Source organism: Lissotriton helveticus, chromosome 3_1 (assembly GCF_964261635.1).
Source record: "Lissotriton helveticus chromosome 3_1, aLisHel1.1, whole genome shotgun sequence".
NCBI lineage: Eukaryota > Metazoa > Chordata > Amphibia > Caudata > Salamandridae > Lissotriton > Lissotriton helveticus.
This window is the reverse complement of record NC_136061.1, coordinates 845,510,571-845,529,210: the sequence shown is the minus strand read 5'-3', so window position 1 is coordinate 845,529,210 and position 18,640 is coordinate 845,510,571. Positions and strand designations below refer to the sequence as shown.

General features: G+C 42.3%; 1 protein-coding gene across 4 annotated transcripts in view; it reads left to right on the top strand.

Moving 5' to 3' along the window:
- KIAA0319L (KIAA0319 like) overlaps nucleotides 1-18,640 on the top strand; it is a 907,721-nt gene that overhangs the window by 39,518 nt on the left and 849,563 nt on the right. For 3 of the 4 annotated variants that reach the window (XM_078681142.1, XM_078681144.1, XM_078681145.1), the window contains exon 2: nucleotides 12,816-12,936. The exons of the other annotated variant lie outside the window; for it this stretch is intronic. In XM_078681142.1, coding sequence (XP_078537268.1) covers nucleotides 12,911-12,936 — 26 coding nt within the window. In that variant the 5' untranslated portion in view covers nucleotides 12,816-12,910. The remainder of the gene's footprint in view (nucleotides 1-12,815; nucleotides 12,937-18,640) is intronic. 4 annotated transcript variants of the gene reach the window in all.

Genomic DNA, 18,640 nt, shown 5'->3' with positions numbered 1-18,640 from the left:
ATCCTAGTGGTTTGGCTAAATCGTAGTAGGTCCTGTGACAGTGGGTAGTTACTGGGCAGTATGAGTGATAAAAATTGATATTTGCCACTGTTGTTTCAAAGCTTTAGAAGTTTAGAGTATATTATTCAATTTGTACACCAGAGTTGGTAATTTTTTAAACCTTTCTCTCAAAATTTTCAATAGAGAGAAGTCCACGCTTACTCCCGGAAGTGGAAAAGGGACTAGAACTCAAATACAGTACTCGCAGTACTTCCACTCACCATGTTGCACTCAATAAGCTCCATCTCTGGCGAGTTTTCTTTTAGGATGGCCTGATTTAGAAGAGGAGAATTTAAAATGAAGTATAAAAATACATCATGCGACTAATAGCACTCATGTTCCTCAGCAATCATTTGATATCTCTGCTTGTGCAAAGTGTCTCTGCTTGCTCAAAGTGTCCTGCACAGTGATAGTAGAAAGTGGAGCGACTATTGCTGTGAGGCCAAGGGCAGTTGGTCTCTCTCTCTCTTGTGGGCCTTGCAGCACAATCCATGGCTGTGAGGCGCAGTTGATTGAACCATCATCTCATGGTCCTTTCAGCGCTAGACCATAAATAGAGGACTGCGGCCCCATCCATTGGGCCCACAGCTCTAGACAGTAGATGTGAGGCCCAGGGAAAAGCACTGCCCTTCCCTTGCTACTGTGGATCATGGTGGCTAGTCCCAGAGGAGTGGGTCCACCTCCTCTGGGCTCGTAACACTAGACGGTGGCTGCGAGGACTAGAGTATAGGGCTTTCCTACCTTGGGCTCTCATCTCCACGGCCTCGCAGAGCTATACCATGGTTGCCAGGTCTATAGGAGTGTGGGTCCCTACCTTAGACCTCATAGTTACTGTTGCGCTGCAAGGTCTTGGGGAGGGGACTATCAAAAGTGTATCATGCACAGTTGCACTGTTTGGGGGTTCAAATAAAATATTCTTTATTCGGTTTTTAAAATACATAAAAGTAATATCACAGATAAAAACATTACACATAATTAAAAATAAAAATGTTACAGTTCATTTAAGCACATTATCCATAAGTACCATTGGGGATCCCTCACCATGCTAGCTAATCACCATTCTTACTTTTTAAAATTCGTTAATTTTCAGAGAGATGGGACTTCTCAAAGGTTAACTCTATGTTTAAAAATGCCTTTAAAAAATGTGACCGTATATTTACAAATCCATTCAGTCTCTAGAAACTGCAATCGCAGCATGGCTGGGCGACATCTTCTAAAACCCAATATTTTAGCAACGGTAGCAGCCAAAGCTTACGATGACCATCATAAAACTTACAAAAGAGAACGGTGTGAATGGTTGTCTGCTCTGAAGTTTCATCACATGGACAGGATGGGAGAGTTCAATCCCAGCTATTTTGCTCTGGAAAAACCACCAATCGGTGAAAGATGTTAAACCTTATCAAAAGGAAACGCTCAAATTGCGTCAAATCATATGATAGATATGGCTGAATTGAAAGGGTAGTCTGGACCGCCAGTGAGTGTTGAACGGAAGCTTTCGTTACTTCCTTGGCCATTGGCAGCTCTTCTAAATGGCCCAGGGTCCTTACTTTCAGTTCCTTCCTAGATATTTCACAGATCGTATTAGGAGTGGTGTAACAGTTCCCCAATCCCAGATCAGTCAAAAGATATTTCAGATACCTAAGCCAACTGATTTTAAGTGAGCGATCTAGTGACATACAGTCTGCCAATATTTGCTTAGTAAGTGAGTTTTCCCTTGATGACCAGATTCGGCGCCAAAGTAAAAGTGGTTGAATTTTCGCTAAATCCATCAAATACGGGATCCCCAATTCCGTATGACATGCAAACGTGGAAACACATTTAGGTGCCACTAATAGAAATCTTAAAAAGGTGTTCTCTGCCACTTGTAGGGGACTAATATTGGCATACCCCCACACTCCGGCCCCATACAGGGCTATTGCCTGGCATTTAGCTCTATAGATATGTAGCAATTCTGTGGGTGGCCTTTTTCCCAGCTTCTGAGAAAAGTTTATAAGTGCAGCAATTGCTTGCATTAGATGATGCTTCCTGGCCTCAATTGCGGGTTTCCAATTCATTCTATGATCAATTATAATGCCTAGATAGGGGTATTGGCCAGTACTTTCGAGTTTTTCTTTGCTAAGACATATGTCTTTACCCCCTTTTTTCCCTGTACCTGCTGCCACAACATAAGTCTTTTTTTATATTTATGCGTAAATCTAGGCTCTCCATAAAATCAGCATACCTGTCCAGGGCCTTCTGTAATTCGCGTGGGGTGCAAGCCAGTATCACAGCGTCGTCCGCGTAGAGCAGAGCGGGGACCGGGCGATTTCTTACTTGCGGTAGATCTTGGCCCCCCCTCAACTCTGCCACCTCCAAACCATTTGTGTAGAGTGAAAAGAGAAAGGGGGCCAAGACGCAACCCGGCCGGACTCCATGCTCTACTCTAAAAGACGCGGACAGCTCGCCTTTTACGACAAAACGTACCCTTGCAGAGGCATTCGAATATAATTCCCTCATAAAATCAATCAGAGGGACATCGACACCCATTGATAACAAGACGGACCACAATTTCGCATGTGAAACGCAATCAAAAGCAGCGGACAGGTCAACATAAACCATGTATAACCTGCCCTGCTTTGCACAGACGTATTTACCCATCAGCATTGATAATTTCAGGGCTTGCTCGGTCGTCCCAAAACCCTCCTGGAACCCGAATTGGACGTCAGTGAGGATCCCACCATCGTCAGCCCACCGCTGTAGACGCTCAAGCACTACTCTCCCCACCACCTTGCCTAGCGAATTCAGCAGTGAGATCAGGCGACAGCAGGATACCTCTTGCCGGTCTCATTTTTTAAATATCGGGACCATGATGGATTTAGTTTGGGGTTATTATAGGCCCAGTGTACCCAAATTATCGCTGTATTTCAATGTCTAGTCAGTGGCATGGGGTAAGGGAGCAGACAAGCACAAATTTACCTTGCTTTGCACCATGGCCATTGCACCATTGATACGCCACTATCCCTCATTCTCTGGGCCTCTTTTCCATGTTCGTCCACTGCAAGCCCTAAAAGGGGAAGGGAGATTCTTGAAATTCACAACATGGGGCCATTGCTGAGAGGCCCTGAGGATGAGAACCCTCTCAGTGGTGTCACTATCAGTTGTGCTGCTAGTGCAGTGGCTCTGGAGCCCAGGAGCTTTATGGGCCCAATTTATCCAAATTATGGTTGTATTTTCTGTATTTTCTGTGTCACAAGTGGATGTTGGGGGAATGGGGAGAGCGTCATTAATTTATCTTGCTTCTACAAGGGCCCAATGCATCATTGTTACACCACTGGCCCATCTCTCATGGGCCTTGCAGCTCTGGTCCAGTGCTGCTGTAAATCCAGCATAGGGTGGCTGCTTGCAAGATTGTCCCTCATTTTAGATGTTTCTCTTGCAATGAGCTCCTGCAGAACGCCAGATGTCCAGTCTGATGCACATATGCTGACTAATCGCCGCTGGAGGACGAACTGCCGTAATGAGAACAGGGTGCAATACCTTGCGGCCCTCAAGCTGTATCAACGTATTAGGAGAGTACGGAGGGAGTTTTACATTGAGCACATTGAAGCAGCCAAAAACTCCACTAAGAATATCTTCAATGTGGTAAAAGAACTGTCCTCTCTAGATTGTGTGACAGCTAAAATGCCTTCCTCCTCTGATTAATGCAATCAGGTTGCAGACTTTTTTATGAACAAGATTGATAAAATATACGCGGCCTTCCCGGAAAGTAGCAGAAACCACATCCCGGCTCCTGTAACAGAGGGTTTAGGAAGTGAGAACAGTTTTGCTTTCTCCTTACCTGGAGGAAGTGAGATTCTTGAACTCATGGAGGCAGTTAAATCTGGGTCGCCACAGGACCTGATCCACCCCCTAAAATACGTGAGGCTAGGGAAAGAAGTAATTGGTCCAGTTCTCACCCCGCTCCTGAATATCTCCTTTAGCTCTGGTGAGGTTCCTAGTAACTGGAAGCACGCCATTGTGGTTCCTTTGTGAAAGAAACCCTCCCTAGACCCTGCTCTCCCAGAAAGTCATGGACCCATATCTTTACAACCTTATGTGGCTAAAATGGCAGAGAAGCATCTTAACAATCAATTGTCCCTATTCCTGGAAGAGAGACAAGTACTGCACGAAACGCAGTCAGGGTTCAGACCCGACATAGTACTGAGTCGGCGCTTCTTCTTGCTTCAAAGGCTCTAAAAACTGCTGCTGAAGAAGGAAGAACGACTGCTCTGATCCTCCTAGACCTGAGCACCGCTTTTGATACGTTCTCCCATGGCCTTCTTTTAGAACGGTTGTGGGAGGCCGGGGTCGGTGGCGTGATATGGCGATGGATTAAACATTATCTGGAGAATAGATCCTTCCAGGTCCTACAGCATCCTTTGGAATCCAGAGTCTGTCCACTGTCACCACGGGTGCTGCAGGGTTCTGCTCTCAGCCCTGCCCTATTTAATATTTATATGCGCCCCTTGGCAAACATTGTGCTGAATCAATATGGCGTTCCCTGAGCTTAGGGAGCGACCCTCTGGGCGCTGCTGAGGCGGATCGCCAATGCGATATTTTTCAAATAACAAAACAAACGGTTGTGATCAAGTATGAAACAAATTTTTCAAAAGTTTGCCAATTTTGAATTTAATCATTAATGTTCGAGAAACTTCAATCAATGTTGCAATTCACATCAAAAGTGTTCTTTTAGCACACACGATGAAAAACATAAATAGCATGGTCCCAATGCATTTCGTGCCTAACCAGGCACTTCATCAGGGGAATCTACCAAAGAAAATATGTATGTATGAGGGTCCACATCAGAATAAAACAACTGTGACACAATTGCAATGCAATGAGATCTGAGGGTCTCGACAAAGGTGAGATATACAGGCTGAAACCCAATGAACAAGAGAAAATGGGTGCTCTCATGCATTTAACCAGTGACAATTATTGCAGGTTTGTTAAGAGAAAGTGACTGAGGTATTACAAGTTAAAAATAGAAATAAAGACGAGTGTAGGTAAAAAACGAAGAAATGAGGGGAGACGTGCATGACATTGGCAAAACTATACCGTGAAGGAGAAAAGTCCACAAATAAAATAAAGCGCGAGTGTGGTGGTACGCGTTAACAACGTTCCGATTATAACGCGCACAGTGAAAGAGAGAGCAGAGACAACGCGTGTAACCGATAGTTAGAGCCCCGTGTCTGAATAGAGGTCGAGTATAGAATTCTTACCGGTGTGTATTGTCGAGTCGCTAACTCGACGTTAGATTTCAGAAGCTGAATAGAATCGCGGCGAGAACGCCGACAGATAAGTGAGAGTGAACATTACCATAGAAACTGACGAAGTCTAGAAGGTGGCAACTGGAAAGTGTCGGCCATATTGGAGAAGGTAAATCGTGAAGTAAACCAAGTGAAATAAATAAGAAGTGATGACAGCAGTGCAGTGTAAGGCTGTAAAAAGACAGCACAGACCAACAGAAGCAACAGGAGGAAAAAAAGACAAGCAATTGGTGATCAATATTTCGTCCTACAATCTCAGCAAATGTGAAATCAAAACTCTGCAAAAAGGAACATCGTTTGTTCCCATATACAATACGAACAAACTTGAACTTAACATCAGTTTCTATAAACTTATGCGCAACTTAAGACTACGTCACTTTTTTGAAAACATCGTGGATCCAGAGAAAGATGCAGAACCAGATCCCCAATTGAAACACCTAAGACCCAAGAGTGTTTTTCAAGCGCCAGTAAGCCACAAATCTTTAGATACTTTTGAATCTTTGGTTCTCAATGACCTCAACAAATTTGATTTCAAATATCGTACTAAATTTCAGAATCTGTCTAAAAAAGAACTGAATACTCTAAAGAAACTATCCAACAATCCTGAAATCACGGTTCAAAAGGCTGACAAAGGAGGTGCTTTGGTACTCATGGACACTAATTTTTACGTTTCACAAGTGAATGCTCATGTAAATGATCCAGAGATTTATGCTCCATTAGGGAATGATCCCACTAAAACGTTTCAAGAATACTTGTCTAATATCTTGAAGAAAGCATTCGAAGATGGCACTATATCTCAAAAAACCAAGAACTTCCTTACCAAACAATTTCCTTCTATTCCATCTATCTATATGCTTCCTAAAATTCATAAGGACTTACATCAACCTCCTTTTCGTCCTATTGTAAACACTAGAGGAAGTATCCATGAACCGATTGGTCAATTCCTTGATTTACACTTCAAAGATTTTGTGACTAAAGCTATCACCTAGATAAAAGATACTACTGATTTTTTTATCAAGATTGCTCAAATCACTTTACCAGAGGACCAAGAAGTATGGCTTTGTACAATTGCCGTAAAGGCGTTATATACGTCCATCCCACACAATCTTGGTACAGAAGCAGTGGAAGCTATGTTGCTCCAGTCAAATTTTGACCACAGTTTTCAAATTTTTTTGATGGAGTTATTAAACTTCACGCTTTATCAAAGTTATTTCAAATGGCAAGACCGCTACTTTTTACAACTCAAAGGCACCAGTATGGGAAATTGCACAGCTCCTTGCTACGCTAATATTTTTATGACTGATTTTGAAACTAACAACATCTTGAATGATGAACAGTAGGAAAAACACGCACGTGTTTTTTTCAGGTACATTGATGATATTTTTGTTCTTTGGCAAGGTCCACATTCAATTTTGATACAAGAGTTGGAGAACTTGAACAAAATTAACGATCGGATCCAATTCACTTATCAAATAGACAAAAAAAACATTGCTTATTTGGATGTCTTACTGCAAATCGAACAAAACAAAATAACGAAAACATTGTTCAAAAAATCTACAGATCGGAATAATCTATTACATTATGGCAGTTTTCACCAGACCTCACTTAAAAATAACCTACTACTATCTCAACTCTACAGAGTTAAAAGAATAGTTTCGGAACCCAATGAATCAGAGACTCGGATACAGAACATGATTCAACGTTTTCAAGAAAGAGGATATCCTTCGGAAGTTTTGGAAAAATCAGTAAATAGATGCAATGCTAAATCACGTACTGATCTATTGGAATGCACTAAAAAAATGACCGAGAGACGCACAGTAGTAGTGTCAAGATATTCTACGAAAAGTCATTCCTACAAACAAACCATTTTAAAACACTGGCAAATCCTATCGAGTGAACCTGATTTCAAAAGTATTTTTCAAGAGCAGCCAAGATTTGCATTTACCCGCAGTAAGTATATTCAAGATATTTTAAAACCAACTGTACAGGCCATGAACACCAATGTATTTAAAGGAACAATTCCTTGCCACAATTGTAACAATTGCCATGCCGTCATTAAAGGTACAACGATTAATCATCCACGAAGAGGCACTCCCATTCTGCTTAACCACTTGGCTGCTATGGCTTTTCCCCTCCTGTGCTGAAAAGCTTTGAAACCCATTGTTCATGACGAGCTCACCTTGTCATGAGCACAGCTCCAGTGTGCCTCATGACGAGCTGAGCTCGTCATGAGCGTGGAAGAGGTTAAAGTTACAGCCACCTGTGATTCTATGAACCTGATTTATTTACTCAAATGCCCATGTGGCCTAGTTTATGTGGGCAAAACAATGAAAAAAATTAAAACTCGCATATCCGAGCACAAAAGTAATATAAGAACAAAAAATGAGAAATCAGCCATAGCAGTACACTTCAATGATCGGAGACACAACATTGCTCAACTGCAATTTATGGTCCTTGAAACCATCACCTATATAGACAACCAAGATGTGAATAGAAAACTGCTCCAAAAAGAAAATGAATGGATTTTTAGACTTGAGTCAATGAAGCCTTATGGGCTCAATGACCGTTTGGAATTCTCTTGCTATCTGTGAATTATTCGTGTAATGCTTCTTATGCCACTTGACTCTTTCAACCCTGAATAACTGTCCACATTGATGCACTGTCTTCACTCTTGCTATATTTTCCTCTTGCTGTTTTTTCCTCATCTTTTCTGATTTTACCTTGATTCCTGAACAGCAATACACTGTTTGGACATCTATTGTGTATGTTGTCATCATATAATTTGTGCATCTTCTCTTTGCACTTTCTATTTTTCGACTTTATTACTCCATGTGGTTCACCCCTTCTATATAATTTTTCTCCGAATTATGTCTTTTTACAGCCTTACACTGCACTGCTGTCATCACTTCTTATTTATTTCACTTGGTTTACTTCACGATTTACCTTTTCCAATATGGCCGACACTTTCCAGTTGCCACCTTCTAGACTTCGTCACTTTCTATGGTAATGTTCACTCTCACTTATCTGTCGGCGTTCTCACCGCGATTCTATTCAGCTTCTAAAATCTAACGTCGAGTTAGCGACTCGACAATACACACGGGTAAGAATTCTATACTCGACCTCTATTCAGACACTGGGCTCTAACTATCGGTTACACGCGTTGTCTCTGCTCCCTCTTACACTGTGCGGGTTATAATCGGAGCGTCGTTAACGCGTACCACCACACTCGTTCTTTATTTTATTTGTGGACTTTTCTCCTTCACTGTATAGTTTTGCCAATGTCATGCACGTCTCCCCTCATTTCTTTGTTTTTTACCTACACTCGTCTTTATTTCTATTTTTAACTTTTAATACCTCAGTCACTTTCTCTTAACAAACCTGCAATAATTGTCACTGGTTAAATGCATGAGACCACCCATTTTCTCTTGTTCATTGGGTTTCAGCCTGCATATCTCACCTTTGTCGAGACCCTCAGATCTCATTGCATTGCAATTGTGTCACAGTCGATAATCGTTTTATTATGATGTGGACCCTCATACATACATATTTTCTTTGGTAGATTCCCCTGATGAAGTGCCTGGTTAGGCACGAAATGCATTGGGACCATGCTATTTTTTGTTTTTCATCGTGTGTGCTAAAAGAACACTTTTGATGTCAATTGCAACATTGATTGAAGTTTCTCGAACATGAATGATTAAATTCAAAATTGGCAAACTTTATTGAAAACCTTTTGAACAATTTGTTTCATACATGATCACAACCGTTTGTTTTGTTATTTGAAAAATATCGCATTAGCGATCCGCCTCAGCAGCGCCCAGAGGGTTGCTCCCTAAGCTCAGGGAACGCCATATTCATTCTTTGAACTTCACACCTACAGTTCGACTAGGTGATACCTCCGTGGCACGCTACAACCTCATATCTTTGAATTACTTTGCTTATGCCCAGTCACCCATATTGGAACTTTAAACATTGTGCTGAGACATGGGTACAACTGGTATCATATGCTGATGATACACAGCTGATTGTTACCCTGGAGCAAAAGGAAGCGGGAACGGCTGCCAAGTTCAAGGCCTGTTTAAGGGAGCTTGCCAACTGAATGAAGCTCAGTTGCTTGCAGCTGAATGCGGGCAAGACGGAGATGATGGTAGTTGGCAAGCAGCCCTCCCTTTGGTCACACTTGTGGTGGCTGGAGGAGCTGGGACCACCCCCTACCGCTAAGGCCACGGTTAAGAATCTAGGAGTGTGGTTTAATGACTCCCTTTCATTCTCCGAACAGATATCAGCGGTGGCTGGTGCCTGTTTTGGCATTCTTAGGATGCTGCGAAAAATTCTGGATCTTCTCCCAGTAGTGACTACACGGACTATTATACAGGCCCTTGTTACGTCGCGTCTAGACTACAGTAACATCTTGTACCTCAGGGTGACCCAAAAAAAACTGTACATCCTGCAGAAGGTTCAGAATGCTGCAGCCCGCCTGATTATGAATATTCCTAGACGGGCCTTGGTTGGAGAGGCACTAAGGAAATTACACTGGCTTCCCATACAGGTCAGAGTTACTTTCAAGGCCTTGTGTTTCACTTACAGGATCTTCAACAAGCAAGGCCCTGGCTTTTTGCACCCCCTTCTTACCGGTATAGACATGCACGTTGCCTAAGGTCCTTGGGCACGGCAACGTTGATCGTGCCTAGGGTTTGGAAGGTACGGGCGGGTGGGATTTCCTTCGGAATCCTTGCAGCGAAAGCCTGGAATAACCTTCCTGTTGATCTAAGGATGTGCCCGTCGGAGACTGAGTTTTGGAAAAATCTTAAGACGTGGCTATTCTGCCGTCCCCCGGATGGCTGGAAATAGACCTTAGGTAGCCGTCCTTTAGGGGGGCCCTGGCCGCAGGGTGGTCTTGCGCACAGCTGCTGGGTACTAATTGGTGTTCTAGCGCGGGGTCACTCCGTTTGGAGTAACCAGGCGGTCTATGAGCTGTATAATAATAATAATAATAATCAATAGGGGATATAAACAAACCCTAGAGTCGCCCAGCCAAGCAGGATGTCCCAACACAGACTCTAGAGCAACCACTGTGCAGAGGTGCGAGAGGCCAGCATTTGTTAACATGGTAACTGGGAAGGAGGACATGTAGCACAGGAGATGACCTGCAGAGGGCACTTCGTTAAAATGTTTACCTTTAGAGGTGCTAAAAAATGAGGAATTCAAAAACTGAGAATTAAACGGCCCCAAATGAGCTGGCATCCGCCCTAAAATCTTTAGTCGAGATAATGGCAAATAAGGAGAAAAAGGCCCATGCAAAATATGTTTTGTCAATATCAAACAATTAGGATTGAGTATGACAATGACAATGACAATACTTTATTTGAGTGATTAATAAAAATCAATACAAAAAGAGAGCAATCCGTATAAAAACATATCTAAAATTGAATAAAATAATGTATGTATAGGAAGCATGTACAACATGGGACCTTCCACCTGTTTAGAAGTCAAGTTATACAGCGATCAAAGTGTTCATTAGGGCTTGTCGCGCATGGTAGATGAATTTGGCGAAGTTGGCCATGTGTTTCACCGTGTCCAGCAAGTATAGTTGATGAACTGCCTCTTTTACGGTACGCGTTTCCAGTACGCGTTTCCAGTTGAAGAAGGATGGGACTTAGATGGATTCTACAGACTGACAACAAGGCAGGGCAGCATAATAGGATGTGAGGCAATGTTTCACGCCTGTAGTGGCAGAGACGACACTCCGTGAATGCTGGGCTTAATTTGACAGAAGGATGCAGGTATTTTAAGGGGAGCGCATGCAATCTTGCAGCCAGAATCCTGTGTAGGGCTTGCCTGCCCAACGGCTGTGTAAGATGTGGTTTATGGCCGTTTAAAGTGTGAGGGATACTTTGGGTCTCATGGAAGCCTCTGGCTGTCAAAGCTTCAATATCCAGTTTTCGTGAGCACGTTCTTACTTGTTTTTTTATGACTGTTTTGATGGTTGTGTATTTGATTGTATAGGGGTCCCAGTTCTCAATCGCTAAATTCAAGAGCTCTTTGGCTGAGGCTAGACCGGCTGACCACGGGTTACCTGGCTTTTTAAATATTTTGTTTATAATGAACTTCATCGAGTTCTCTGGTGCCGTGGTGGTTAGATAGTAGTATTTTGCTAAGCTTGCTAGTTCTTCCAAAGATTGCCGGTTAAGATTGAATTCCAAGCGTATTAGAGTGTTCCTTGTGCAAGACGGAAGACAAAATACCCTTTTGTAGGCTGCACAGTTGATTTTTTCGAGGTCTTGCCCCAATTTACCTGGGAACGCCTGTATGGCGTAATTGAGAGAGGATTGAGTAGGAGAGCTAAGATTGCAACTCCGTACTACTTTTTCACAACACATAACTTTCTATTTTTACCACTGGCTTTATCTGTTAAAGATATTACAGGCCTAATTTAGGACACCACGTTATGAGAAGAAACCCCCCCCCAAATAAACTCAGTGATTTTTGCTACCCCCCATCTTTGTGAAATCACAAGTGCGCTAAAGCTCCTGAGAAGTTATAATGGAAAGTTGACTTCCATATAGGGAGGGAAAAGGATAGGTGAGGGTGGAGCCTGTTAATCACTTTTTGAAGGTAAGGTTCATCTCTTGTCATCAAGCATTCCAAGTCAAAGCCCAGGCCTTAGTGATCTGCTGATGGTCAGATCGAAATGATGCCATCCGTTTTACCCGCCAGCCCAACCCTAGCCTCACTTCTTCTAGGATTTCTTCATAAGGTAGTGCTTTATGTTATAGAAGGCTATTAACAGGTCTAAAAGTACCAGTGTCCCAACGCACCAATTGGTGATCCAGTATCAAAGATCATCCAAAACCAATAAGGTCACCAGTTCTGAACTGTTTCTTGTCTAGAATTAAGTCTGGAAGGTAGCTAAAAGATTGTCTTCGACAACTTGCTTGAGCTGTATCAAAAACAGTTTTTCCAAACGTTTGACATGGAATTGTCCAAGACAAATTGGCGAAAGTTGTTGGCACCTTGTGGGACAAGGATACATGATGGGGAAAATACATTGTACTAATGAACAGTTAAACAAGTCAAGCAGTTGTTTTTGAGAAAAGAAGTTACATGATTCTAGCTGGGCACGCGCTGATCCGGCAATGGCTTGTAACAGTGAAATCAAGATCCGCCCCATCAATCGATGTGATAGAGTTTAAAGTAATCACAGCTTGGATATTGGGAGTTGTCAGAGAAAGGTTAATGGATGTAGGAATTCGTTCTGCCTAGATGCCATCTAGTTTGGCGTGTTGAAAGGTAGCTGAGAAGCAGAAGGAGATTTTAGTTTTAATACATTATGGAATAATTATTTCAACATGGTCAAATCTGATCAGAGAATTAACTTTACTTGGCTTCACTGATTTTTAAATCGATTGGTGCTAACTATGTTGATTAAATTCTATTCTTTTTTTAGATCAGAGAAATATCAGCTTTTGTTTATTAATCCACATTTCTGTTTAGATATGAAAATACTGGCCATGCTGGTAAAATACTGGGCTGATGGCAACCCTAAAGGTCTGGTCTCCTTCTCCTGGGCCTTGTCGCCATAGTCCAACATGGTGAAGTCCAACGAAACAAGCTGGTTAGTGAGCCTGGCTTACAGTATCAATTGATTGCATTTGGATGTGTGCTTTTGAGATGTGCTACAAAATAAGGTAAAATCATGTTATGCAGCTGGAGGGATAGATAGGTCTCAAAACTGCTAGTTAACTCTTTATTGTGTTAATTTGCGAAAGGAAATGGTCTTTGAAACAGCCTTTGTGTATACTAATGACTAGTATCAGAACTTTTAAAGGCTGCAAAGGAAGTGATGGCTTTAAACCATTTTTGCCTGCACATCATTGTATTCTGGTAGTTTCTGGTATTTTACAGTGACTTGAATGATGCCTTTATTAAAAACTCAAGCTATCTTCAACTGTTTTATTTCCTTTCATATATTACTTGTTGAACAATCTTCTGTACCACTTATCATTTCCTTGCACTGGGTATCTGAAAAACCATAATGGAATTTTAATCCATACTGGCCCTTTTTAAGTCTATCCAACATGCTGCAATTCACCTCATTAGGGACGTAAGAAATCACCTTACCCTACCCTGATGAAATTCCACCAGCCCCCTTGCCAGCACACATAATCTTTAAAACCAGCTGCATCATCTACAAAGCCATCATGACTAGTGCCCCTGTCTATTAGGATGGTCGTTTCTTCATCTCTGATTGTATATGCAGTTGCAGCAAAGACACCTTTCAGACTTAAGCTGAAGAGCAAAAAGAAAAGAAAACCAAGCTAAAGGCCTTCCTCCCATATGCCCCAAGGATATCGAATGACCATCTAGACATCCCCAAGCCAGCTCCAATTTAGGAAACAGCTGAATACTCACGTCTTTAAAGAACACTACACCATGATGCAGTATCAGTCCATAAAACCCCCGATCACATGTTGGGCTATGTGTTTGTCTTTGTACATCAGTCCACTGCCTTGTGCTATGTAAATATCTCATACATAATGCATACAGTAATACACTAATCATTGTGGGGGTAGCGTCATAATACATTTGCAGAGCAGGATGTCTCTGGCTCGGAGGAGGGATGGTGTGTGTGCTCTTGGTACCGTGGTAATGTGATTCTGGCAACCATGCTTGTATAACCGGAATATTTCCTGTATAATTAGCTTGGCGACTTGGCTTCAATGAGCTCTTGTCCCCCAAGTTGTTATATGCATTTGGTGTTTCAGTTCAACTAATGTATTGTCCAGACACATGACTGGGATTTCTCCTACTCTTAGAGTGGAGCCATGCACTGCTTGTGTGTTTTCTCTTTTTGTTACATAAAATCAATTAAAAGAGTTAAAAAATATAATAATGCACTAATTACGAACAATTTGTTAACATTTGACTAATGATATAAGTTTTGGAGTGACATAGGACAAACTTTTCACCTAGTGTGACTAATCGAATGTAGTTCCACTTAATAGTACTTAAAAAAACTCACACATGTCCTTATTTTATTAGGGTTAATATTGATATTTTTAATGTTTTACTGATATTCACACCAGGAAAGTTGCTTCTTGTAAACTTTATTCAAGATGACAGAGGATTAATAGTCAATTGAGGGTGCTTCCTTTGATGTCATTTTTTAAAGGTTGTGACGCTGTATGCAAATTAGAGGGGCCTCGCCTTTTCTCTTACTGCCTGGGGCCTGACAAATCCTAGGACCCTCCCTGGCACCCCTGTTACTCCTTCTAAAAGTTGCAGTCGGGGGAAGAAGGGGGAACTGATTGTGCCCTTTCTCCTATATGATGCCTATTCACTATATTCCTCCTGCTGGCCTATTTAGTCTCGTACCCGTGTCTTATTATGCCAACGGTAGCTGCAGACACGCTCATTTTCATTAGCCATGGTTCAGTGCAACTGAGCAGAGCCTTCAGGGTCCATAAACGCCAAGACGCCTACGGGCATATGATGCGCTTTATAAATTTCTAAATAAATAAATAAATAAATAAATAAACCTATAGCAGGTTCAAAATCTTTATGCTCCCAGAAACACTTGTGCAACATTCCGTCCATCATCTTGTGTGTTATGCTGTTCACCCCAGAAACACTTCGCACTTTCTAAAAAAAATCTAACAAAATCAGTCGGCATAGTTTGCTTTTCAGCCTTCTGCACTCTTTCTCTTCCTTCAAAAACACTGCACCTCAGAATGTGCATCATGAGTTGGAGTAGAGCCAGGGCCCTGCTGAAGACCAGACGGGCACTAGCGGGACATTGCACGCTTTTTTAACCGTCTATCTTTACGGGTATGGTTGTGCTTTTGTTAGTGCTTTTTGTGAGGTGGTAAGTGAAGCTGAGATGCTAGAGCAAGAGAAGGCATCCTCATAAACCTGCGATAGTGTGCAAATCTGGCTGACCCTCTGCTCCAACACTGGCAACGGTCAACTGTGACAGCTAACAGAGAATTTAATTTTTCGTAGGTGACTGAGGGTAGAAAAACACAGAATCAAATCTGCTTCATCTCTTATTTTTAGTAAGTGGCAAAAGATGTTCAGCATTTTTTGCTTGTTTTTTATATAAAAAAATGCATGCATATGCGGCGCAAATGTTCTACAGTAAATTGCAGCATACATTCGCCCCCACAGTACACCACCTGTTCAGCTTTGTGTCCTGCAGTTAGTGAAAATCTTTTTATGTTTCTTTCCTTGTGTGATTTCTACTTTTAAGCTTTCTTATTTGTGATGTTTTTAGAGTGATACATCAGACTGACGAAGCAGCCTTTGAACTATGTAAGTGGTGGGGGCAAGAAAGTGACTCTAAAGCAGGGGCTAGACACTAAGGACCTGAACAACTTCAGACCCATCTCGAATCTACCCCTCCTTTCCAAAATCCTGAAAAGATGTGTACTCCCTCAGCTGACCCAACACCTCAACAATATCAATCTCCTTGACCCTCATCAATCAGGCTTCAGAAGAGGCTGTAGCACCGAAACCGCAATCCTTAATGTCATAGATGACATCCTCCAATCACTGGACTCGGATCACTGCTGTCTTCTCATCCTTCTAGACCTATCGGCCGCGTTCGATACAGTTGACCACAAATTGCGCATCAAGGCTCTGCAAGAAAGGTCTGGCCTTCAGGAGACTGTCCTACATTGGTTCTCTTCCTTTCTCCACAACCGAGCACAAAAAATAAAAATTAAAAACTTGGAGTCCGACCTCCACCCTGTCATCAGAGGTGTCCCCCAAGAATCTGTACTTTCCCTGCAGCTATTCAACACTTACATGGAACCCTTCACCTCTCTACTCAGGAAATCCAACCTCCCTTTTCACTTATATGCTGATGACAGGCAACCACTTCCATTGATGACATCCAAAGACTTAACAATACGCTCAAGGAGGTGCAACTTTGGCTCACAATCACCTGAAACTCAACCAAGAGAAAACGGAAGTGCTCCTCATCTCCAACAAAAACGACAACCCCCAAATTAAAGAATGGCTCAAAGCCATTGACGCCCTCACGGCAACCTCGCCCTGGCGGATTCAGTAAAATCGCTTGGCATTACCCTAGACCCGAAACTGGACATGATACATCATATTTCAAGATCGGCCAAAAGTGCCTTTCTCAACCTGAAACTACTTTACAAAATCAAACCGTTCCTCCCCCCCAAGGACCTTCAACAAGCCACCCAAGCTCTGGTACTCTCTAGAATTGACTATGGGATTGCAACCCTAACCGGGACAGCAGTATCACACCTCGCCCCCCTGAAGACAACCTTCAACGCAGCAGTGAGGAAGGTCACTGGAACCAGGAAATTCGAACACATCACTCCCGCCATCAGAGAACTTAAATGGCTCCCAATTGAGCTGCGAGCCAGCTTCAGAACAGCCTGCCTCACACACAAAGCCCTGCACACAGGCAAACTTGAATACTTAGTCGCCAAACTCCAAAGGGCCGGCCAGTTCAGAAGCCTCAGGAGCTCCAACATTATGCTACTCATCCCGCTGAAAACACGTAGGAAAACAAACGCAGCCAAAATATTTGCTGGAAACGCTCCTAAAATCTGGAACTCCATTCCCCCCTACATCAGGAGGACCCCCTCGTTTCCAAAATTCAAGATCTTACTCCAAGCCCTCTTCCTCGAATGATCACAAGGGAACAGATAGCAGATGAAACCGTCCCGAATCAAGAAACCTTTCTGAACATTGAATCCGCTCAGAGACTCGTTCGATTTGTTCTACCCCCTTCCCTCTTCCCCTTCTATGTGCATTCGTTACCCAGCCACAACCCTCATGTTATTTCAATTATCTGTACCTCTTTTTGCTCTTAATGTACATGTTGTAAAGCGCTCTGATACTCTCGGGTCCAGCTAGCGCTATATAAAACTCCTAAAAATAAAATAAAAAAAAATGAACACAGTAATCAACGGTGCCAGTCTGAGATGTCTACCACTGGTGTCTTGGGTCCAAAATACTTGTGCACTCCCACTGAATGTGAATGGCCCAAGTACTCCCTTTTAACACTTGACTCTCACAAGATAGCAAATTCCACCTCGCTAGGTGGAATTTTGCTGCTAAGGAAGGTGATATGAGTTCAGATAGAATAATAAGCCGCCACATGCAAAAGTAAAAAAATACTACACACACAATTGATCTAGTGAAAATCAGAATTCTTCTTTGCTGTGATCTCACCCCAAACTGTGATATAGCGCCTAACTGATAAGGGCTATAGGTACCCTAAATATTGGGTCCTTTCACTCCTGTTCATTTATTAAATGTCCGTGAACCTCATTCAAGACTGTGGTGCAAATGCAGTAGTAGTTTTAGAGATATAGCTCAAGTGTTAAAGTAACGTCTTTAAGTTTTTGTTTGCAGTGACTAGGTTTTAGTGAGTTGTTGATAACGTTTTGGTAAGCAGTGATTTAGATTTGAAGCACCTCTTATGAAGTCTAGCAGAGTCCCAACACACTATGCATGAACCTACTGTTTATCCCTCAATTTACACGAGGCCTGGAAGCTAAATATTAGCCATGCAGAATTCAAAAAATTGCCAATAAACCTGCCAAACTAAAATCCTGGTCGATGGATAAAGCGGAATTGGCAGGCAAAAAACACAGCTGGTCAATTTTTCAGTCTTATAGCATCTGGGGGCCTCAATGATACCTTACAGGCCATATTTCTCAAACCATCCAGCATTTTTACTTAGTAACACAAATGGGAGTCTTCCCCTCAAAAGATCAGGTGCTGCTCTGGGAACAAAGATGGTCGAACTCTCTCTGCTGACTTTGCGGCCAATTCAACAAAAGTTTATTACACTTTCTGTGCATCTGTCCAGCTGTAACCTTTTAAGGCAGAAACTACTTTGCCCCGCTCAATATAAGATCATGCCGTAATGCAGTGCTGACATTACTGAACAGTAAATCAATTCAGCTCTCCTGCATGGCCGCTAAGTTCCTTCTTAAAGTGAACAATCTGTTAACAGCAAGTCGGTCACCCCAGAGTAATAATGGCAGTTGCGGGGCAGGGACCCTTGAAGCAAAATCATTGTTAATCGCTAGCTGAATTGTGCACCTACCTTTCAAGATCGCCAAAGAAACTTTTGTCGTTAAATCCCTTGGGTGTAACCACCCAATGAGAACCTGATGGCCCATCGCTTTTATTCTCCAATGTATTGAAATCTTAAATATGAATTCCTTTTATCTCAAATCATACACATGTACACCTATACATTCTCGTATGGTGAAGAAAGGGTTGAAAAGTCTGGTTCGGATATAAACATAGTATGGATGTTGATTACA